The sequence below is a fragment of the Sinocyclocheilus rhinocerous genome, unplaced genomic scaffold (genome assembly GCF_001515625.1).
Source record: "Sinocyclocheilus rhinocerous isolate Xijiao unplaced genomic scaffold, SAMN03320098_v1.1 scaffold1477, whole genome shotgun sequence".
NCBI classification, from domain to species: domain Eukaryota; kingdom Metazoa; phylum Chordata; class Actinopteri; order Cypriniformes; family Cyprinidae; genus Sinocyclocheilus; species Sinocyclocheilus rhinocerous.
In genome coordinates this window covers 127423-136168 of record NW_015660907.1, presented here as the reverse complement: position 1 = coordinate 136168, position 8746 = coordinate 127423, and the positions used below count along the sequence as shown (strand labels likewise).

Here is an 8746-nt window from a genome sequence, read left to right as displayed (position 1 = left end):
CGCTTCACAAAAATGAACCGAAACTCAGCGAATACATGCCTCACAGACATGATAAATATATCTATAGAAAGCTTTAAATTACTACTTAACGAAATAAAACAAGTCAAAAACAAAAACTCTTTCATTATAATCTTAATCATAATCTGTAAAGATGCACTTCTCTCTAAAGGCGCGTCTAATGAGGAATGAGGAGATGGCGAGTCAGGATCGACAACTTCATCCTTGCGACACCAACTCAGAAAACACTGTTTATTAGTAAATAATTAAAATATCTCCTTCCTCTTTCCCTCTGACACATTTACGGTAATTACTTTTGCCGATGCTTTGTGGCAAGCTTAAGCCTATTGCGTGCATTTGAACGCAGAACTCTTCAGCTGCGCTGACGGCACGCACCATACATACTGCTGCTGCGGGACACTAAACACCGTCGGCTACTAAACAGAGACGCTCTTGACAGTCGCTGTAGCACGGTCTCGTGTTGTTTCCACCAGCGCGGCAATTTTTTCATCACTAATTGATGGATGTCTAAAATATAAAAATAAGGAGAAGGCTAAAACAGGCCCGAGGCCCGGCCCGTGTCTGAACTATGATGTGAAAATTGGCCCGAAGCCCGGCCCGAGGGGGTGTAAAAAAGTCGGGGCCCGTCGAGCTCGGGCTGAAATGCATGGCTCTAGTATAAACTTTGTGTGAAGAACAGACTGAAATTTAAGCCGCCAGTCATTGAAAATTTATGTAAACGTGGCATGTGAAGACAAGTTTGTCACTGAAACAAAACTGGAGCATTTTAATTATTTTATTTCTTTGAAACTGGCAGCCTTTGGTCAATACATGCTTTCGTTGTATGTAAAGGAGCAGCATGAACATTCATCAAAACCTTTTCTTTTGTGTTTTTTTTTTGGAAGAAATAAAGTAATTCAGGTTTAGGACTTAATGGTGAATAAACATTTAAATAAATAAAGACATAACTTAAATTTTTGGTGAGCTATACATGGTATAATACATTTAAATTTGTGATTCCATTGAATCTACGAGACTCTTAATGAACTTATCATTGTAATTGTCTATCGGTCTCTTCTTTTTCATTAGATCACCTATAAGGCTCTTGGCTCCCTGGACCCCAGTGCAGATTTGACAACACAACGTGGCCGTGTCTTCAAACTCCAAAATGAGACCCATCATCTCTTCGTAGGATTGTATCCTGGCACCACATACTACTTTACTCTGAAAGCCAGTACAAATAAAGGCTTCGGCCCCCCTGTGACCACCCGTATTGCCACCAAAATCGCAGGTAAGGGAACGGCAGGGTTTTAGCTGAGGGTGCAGCTAAGATTATTGGATATTTTCCAAAGGCTAATGATGATTATATATATAATTATAGTAAAACAGACCCTCAAGTTCCAGTTTAATTGAGTTAATGTGACAGACATTTGTTCTTAATGGATGATATAGTGTATTGACTTCGGACAGAGTGGTGATAATGTATGAAATTATTTCAGGGAACATGAACTGACGGGGATAAATAAGCTTAATTTGATTGCTTACCTAATTATCTCTTGCATTTCTAAAATTTGCATAATTAGTTTTGTCATTTTGACTTTTTTTGTGTCTTAAAGAAGCTTTGCTGGAGCGAAAATCTCATTAGTGAGTCGTGTTATTGGCATAAATATCATTGGAATACAGTTAATGTAAAGTGAACAAAATAATGAGAACATGAATCGTAAACAACATCCTCCACAAGTTCAGCCGTATTCCTGTGGCCCACGGCTGTCAGTTCATTCCGTTTCATAATGACGTGGCATTTGTGCAGCACGCCAGACACCGTTTATTAAAACCGTATTGTTCACTGAATCTAAACATTGTAATGAGAGAGTGACATTTTCAAAACGATTACATAGTAATGATCGTTTTGTGTCAGGCTTCAAAACTGTCTGCTTTCTTGTAGGAGTAAATACTGTGAAATGAATGTTTTTACAAATACATGAATATTAATTATGCATAATATTAAAACATGTTTTTGTGTGTTTGAAAGGCAGCTGAGTTCCAAGTTCAATACAAGCTAAACTCTGTTGACGGCATCTGTAACATGCTGTCAATTGCCGCATACAACAATTTTGACATCTCCTTCAGTTTGTAAAACATGCAAGAAGTGTTTACATGAATGCACTTTCATTTCAAAGCTCTTTTATTAATATTGGTCATTTTATATTTGCAAATGCAATTAACTCATACTTATGTTACATAAACCGATAAAAAGTGCAAAGCTTTTTAGACATCCGGTTCTCATCCATTTGTCCTTGTCACTTGAGATGAGGTCTGCTAAGCTATACAGTACGTGCTTGCTTTATATCCCGATAGTTGGTGTCCTTTAACATGAATCTATGTGTCTGCAGCTCCATCCATGCCTGAATATGAGACCGACGCTCCTCTCAACGAGACAGACACGACAATCACCGTCCTCTTAAAACCTGCCCAATCACGAGGGGCCCCTGTCAGGTGAGCATCCAAAGTATTTTGCTTATTTGTTTTACACTGAAGAACTGATCAAATGTAAAAAAAAAAAAATGTATACCTTGAATGCAATCTAAGTCGCTTTGGATAAAAGTGTCTGTCAAATGCATAAAAGTAAATGTTATTGATGTTGAGAATGTTTGCATTTATAACTTAATCTAAGGAAGTACTTGTCAAGTGTGCTCTTTTGACACTTTCATTCAAAGGAGAATATAGAAAGGACAGATATAATGAGGAAATTTAAAAATCCTAATTGGCTGTTATCAATTGACTGAGATTAGGAGCCTGAAATTGTGCTTTCTGGACTTCAACATTGGCTGTGAAGATTTAAGTACTTGTTCACATGCTGATTGTGTCAAACTACAAAACTGGTAACACTTCATTTCTATAGTCCACTAGACATTCTACTAGCTATAAGTACAGTAACTTTGCAGCTACATGTCAACTACCAGTCATTACAGTATTAGTAGACTGTCTGCTTAATATCTGTTTCAATAAAGAGACGTCCCATTTTGATGTCCGCATCAAATTACATTTATGAAGGTGATTTTATATACATAGAAAGCATGTTAAATATAAAGTGTTTGTAAAGTGTGTGCTTTACTGTTTCAAATAACTGTTATGAAAATAAAATGCCAAAATATGGGTGAAATATTGTTCTATCATCATTCATCTTAATGGATATATTTATGTAAACATTTTACAACTTACTTATTCTGACCTGAACTTAAAATATATAAAAGAATTAGTGATAATACTAAATTTTGTTATATTTTAAAAAGCTTGTTTCTGACAAATGGGTAAAACCCATTGGCTTGAAGGACAGTAGCAAAGATTGGTAAAGATTTAAAATGACAGTTAATTAGTTTTGGGGGCTGCACTGTAATCCTTAATGGGCGTCTTTTAATAACATATAATGATTCTGGTTCTAAATATGCCTGACAAGATTTTTTTGTTATATGAACTGTTGTTACACTGAATGATATTTTAGTTGGTGTCTTCTTTAAATCATGGTAAAATGTATGACAGCCATTATTTTTCTGGTCAGAATTCTAATGTACGGGGGAAAAAACTAAATGTTAAGCTGTATTAAACTTGTATTGTTTTGATGCTTGAAAACCCCTTTTCGTCATTGACCCATCTGTTAACACTTTATTTGAATAGTTCCCTAACAGACGTTCTACTGACTGTAAGTAACTTTGCAAGTACATGTCAACTTATGCTACTAACTATAACCCTAACCCTGACTTAACAGTCTACTAATACTCTAATGAGAGTTAGTGTAGTTGCAAATGAAATGAATGAGAGTTAGCTGATATGTTGTTGCAAAGTTGCTTATAGTAAATAGAATATCCCATGTGGATTATGTAAAAAATATAAATAAATTAATTAGATCTGCGGACAGATGCTAAGCACATTAAAAGGCAAGAATACACCAAATTACCCATGATTCCTCTCTCCAATCATCCAAGAGGGGTCTAGTGCATCGACTGAATGAAGAAGTGCATTACTGTTGATTCACTCGGGGTCCTGAGGGTTTTTAAATGCAGTCATTCAAATAAGCATCATTTGTATGCTAAGCCTTCGAGGGGATCCTGGTCCATTTGGCTGTGTTTTGGCACTCAAACAGAGCCCTTTTCTGTGTGGAAATTCAGACTGTGAATGTGCAACAGATTTTGGCAAATTCTCGAAATTGCAAGTCGACACTGACTTGGAAGAACAGCACAGTTGATGTGCAATGGGAGCCCATCAGTAATTATGACAATTATTTGGTTGCAAGCACAATTCTGAGTTGTATTTGCCGGTGTTATCGTAGTACCATTGAGATACTACTTTTTATTAATATTTTGAGTCTGTTTTAAATTTTGTTTTAAATATTAAATATTTTAGTAATTTTTGCCTTTTTTAAATAGTTTTTTAATACATCTATATAGTTTTTATTCAATTTATTTCAGTTTTATTTATTGTAGTGCATCAAGTTAAACTAAGTTTCAGTGAGAAATGTTGCCTTGGAAACTAGCTGAGATAAATGTTTTTTTATATATATTTTATTTTAAGTAATAATAATTTTTAATGGCTTTAATTTTAGCAAGACAATATATGATAATATTCTATTCTATTCTATTCTATTCTATTCTATATATTTTTAAGGGTAGAACCAAAACCTATAAAACTGATGCCTGTTTTATAAAAACTTGGATTTTTTTTTTTTTTAAGTATTTCCATTGTTAGTGTGCTCTACAATGCATATGACCCTGGCAATCCATAAGCGTCTTTATGAAAAATACGCAACTGAAAATTGTTTATAATTACAACAGATTTTGACCAGCGTTACAGCGGACTCACAACACACGACATCCAGTGTGCACTTAAAGCCATTAGTTTGAAATGGAGATCCAGCGTGTTTGAAAGAGAAAAGCAGGCAGGCCTCTTTGGTCATGGGAAATTATCCTTTATGAAAGATGCCAGATTAGAGGCTAGGATAATTTGCCATGTCTTTTCGGCGAAACATACATTTCCCTAATTGCACATAATTGGGAAGTACTGTATGTTCTTGGCATAAGACCACATAATTGCAAACAAGTACTATTAGCACAGGGAGCTCAAAAGATGTCCTTATCTATTCACCGTGTACTGAAACACACACATGCCCCTCTCCAGTTCTTCCCCATGACAAGCACTTTCAAAAAGCCCCATGAGCACAAATCCGCCACCTCCCCTCCAGCTAATTACTGTAGTAGAGATTTCCCTCTGCTGGCTTGCTACCGCATCGCCTGCCTCGTCGTTTTCTCTCAAGAGGAGAAGCAGCTGTGTATTTTTGGGTCTCATGCCGGTTTAAAGAGTTTTTTTTTATTATTCCAAGAAGAGACTTGAATAGAGATGTTTAGCAGCTAGTTGTTAGCGTTAGAAAATTCTTGATGGCTGACAAGGCCTTCTGTGATTCTTAGAAAGCTACGGGAAGAGATGTTCTAGATGGTTTTAAGGGCTCATTAAATTGCCTCGGGCACAGCTCCCTCTCTCTCTTTTTTGGATGTGCCATCACTAGCTGAAGATATTTCTCAAATCGAGAGGCTGCAGCATAAGCGGCTAATGCTAAAGCGTGTGCTTAAATATGAAAATTGGCGCTTACAATTCCTAATACATTAAGCTAGTTTTATTGTGCACCAATGTATTAAATCAAGTCCCATCCTACTGTTTTCTCATTGAATGTCATGTTTTCCTCATCACTATGTCACATTACAGAAATGAAATGCATTGTGAACATGTTTTATGTTGACTTAAATAAAAACTTATTGGAATTGAGCCTCTTCATTAATTTTTCTGAGGCCTCTTCAGAGACTAGCTACAATAATGACATATTAGGTACTTGTTTTGATATTTAGTACATTAATTAATCTTTTTTCCCTCTAGTGCTTATCAAGTGGTGGTTCAAGAGGAACGGAAGCAGAAAGTTCGCCGAGCCACTGATGTGTTGGAGTGTTTCTCCGTTCCTGTTAGTTTCAGAAATGCCTCCATCTTGAATTTACCTCACTATTTCGCGGCCGAACTCCCCCCTGTTAGCCTTGCTGTAGTACAGCCCTTTACTATAGGAGACAACAAGACTTATAATGGCTACTGGAACGCACCGCTGTCACCAGCCAAAAGCTACAGCATTTACTTTCAGGCCCTGAGCAAAGCCAATGGGGTGAGTATCCCATTTACTGTGTATTTCATTTACCAATTCAATCTTCTTGATAATGGTTGACACTTGAGTATTGGTTGGTAAATTGAACTCAAACTGAATTAAATAATGAATTATATTTTGCACATAAGAATGGAGCTTCATGACAATTAAACATTTTTCAATTCTCATCATGATGATCCCCAAAAATACTTGTATTATTTACTTTAGTATGTTTTGTACTAACAAATGCTGTTAAGCATGCACATACCAAAAACTAATGCAGATGCACGTCAAAAAATATATAACAAAATCACACTGTTGGCACATCATTAGTATTATTATTAATAATATTTTTTCCTAATATATAGCTGTATTTTTTACTATAAAATAGTATTGCAATAATAGGAATCAAAATAAGAAACAGTATTGACAATAATGTGAATTATAAAAAATGTAAATAAAAAACTCTAATGATAATGGTGGCAAATGGTGGGAAATTTGGAGAAAAAAATATTTTTTACTCTTATTTTTACTGACATTATTTTGAGAGATTCAGCCTTAAACAAGCCATCTTTACATTTGAGAAGTCTTACCATTGGGGGGGAAAAAATCATTTTTCAAAGCATGAAGCTGTAGGAAAAAGTCTAAAAGTACACAGAACATAACCTCAGCTGTATATCATCCAAAATAACAAGGCTATCATAGAAACGGCTAGATGTATTAATGCATATTTAGATATATATTCACATATTAGCATTTCAGCAGGCATAATGCACTCAGTAAAGGCTCCATTTGGACCTGCTGCATTGCTGTGCGTTTTGAAGTATGTGGTTCCCAATTTGATTGGATTTGATTCAATTCAATCTCTCAGTCTCAGGCAGCTGGAGAAAAGCACTCAAAAACAACCTCAGACCGTGACCCAGATAATTTGATTGGAGATTCATGCATAAAATATGGATTTAGGTTGGTAGTTCAGATTTGTTTTCAACTTACCTTGTTCCAAGTGTATTCGAGGAGCACTCGGTGTAAATGTGTGCCATTCAAATTTTTTCATTTCCACGGCGCAAAGTAACAAATAAATTCACAATGCAATTCAGTTTTGAGATTACCTGTCATACTGATAGCTATTCAAACCGGCTTGATGTAGCAGTTGTCATTAGTAGAATCATTTATTGATTTGACGCATTCTGTGCAGTTTTGTAATGATATTTATGCATGAAATATACAAAACAATATCACTGCTTTATACAGTGGCTCTGAAGAGTATTTGGACTTTGGACGCTTAAAAATGTCTGAATGTGATTGCACTGGATAACAAATATATCGCACCAAGTGTAGACAAGTGCACATTTCAAGCTTCGTTTAGTTTGTACTATCTAATAAAGACATTCAGAGATTAAGTGTCACTTAAGCATCCAAGTACTTGTAGAATAAATAATGTGGATAATTCAGCTTGTTATCAAACTGTAAATTTCCTGGAGACACTTGATTCTCTCCCCAGCTCTGTGCTCCCTGAGGTTCTTCCACTAAGTATTCCTATGGTTTTGTTCTCTAGTTTTGCAAAAATTACCATTGATGACATCTCAAAATTAGTGTTGACAATGAACTCAACCACTTGTATCCTTGACCCTGTCCCCAACTACTGTTCTTAAGGGGTGTCTGTCAACAATCAGTCCCCTCCTATTAAATATTGTTAACACTTCTCTTATTACTGGGATTGTTCCGTGTGAACTTAAGGTTGCAGCTATCACACCAGTCCTTAAAAAGCCTCGATGTGATTCCTCTGATCTAACAAATTACAGGCCCATTTCAAATCTTCCTTTTCTGGCTAAAGTCCTGGAACATGTTGTTATGGCACAATTACATTCTCATTTGTCATTTAACAACCTTTTAGAGCCTTTCCAATCTGGGATTAGATCGGGGCACAGTACTGAGACCGCTTTGGTTCGCGTTATGAACGACCTCCTGGTCTCAGCTGACTCTGGTGCCTCTTGGTTTTGTTAGACCTGTGTGCAGCATTTGACACAGTATGTCACTCTATATTACTTGATAGACTAAAGAGTTGGCTCGGTATCTCTGGCACTGTGTTTGAATGGTTCAGATCCTACCTTACAAATAGATCCCAGTTTGTTGTTCCTTGGAAATAACAAATCCGACATTAGTCAGGTCCAATATGGTGTCCCTCAGGGTTCTGTTTTGGGGCCCATACTATTTAGCATTTATATGCTTCCTCTGGGGCAAATCATTAGAAAACACGGTCTTGGGTATCATTTTTATGCTGACGATACCCAAATATACATCAGTTCAAAGTTTGATGTTACAGTTAGTTCTGCAATCCTTTCTGAATGTTTGCAGAATATAAAAGTATGGATCACAACTTTCTAAAGTTAAATAACTCTAAGACTGAGGTTCTTCTTATTGGCACACCAGCAGCCATCCACAAATGTAGCAGCTTTAATCTGACACTGGATAACAGCTCTGTACTGCCATCTATACACGCTTGTAACCTTGGTGTGATATTTGATGTTAATTTGACATTGGAGGCTCACATTAGGAGTGTTACTAAATCAGCAT

The 8746-nt window shown here is 36.2% G+C and overlaps 1 protein-coding gene across 1 annotated transcript in view; it reads left to right on the top strand.

Moving 5' to 3' along the window:
• The window catches only part of LOC107726133 (receptor-type tyrosine-protein phosphatase T-like), a 121401-nt gene that overhangs the window by 100398 nt on the left and 12257 nt on the right, over positions 1–8746 (top strand). Inside the window, exons 10-12 of the mRNA XM_016535644.1 lie at positions 1087–1288; positions 2391–2493; positions 5920–6193. Of these exons, the coding sequence (XP_016391130.1) occupies positions 1087–1288; positions 2391–2493; positions 5920–6193 (579 nt within the window). The remainder of the gene's footprint in view (positions 1–1086; positions 1289–2390; positions 2494–5919; positions 6194–8746) is intronic.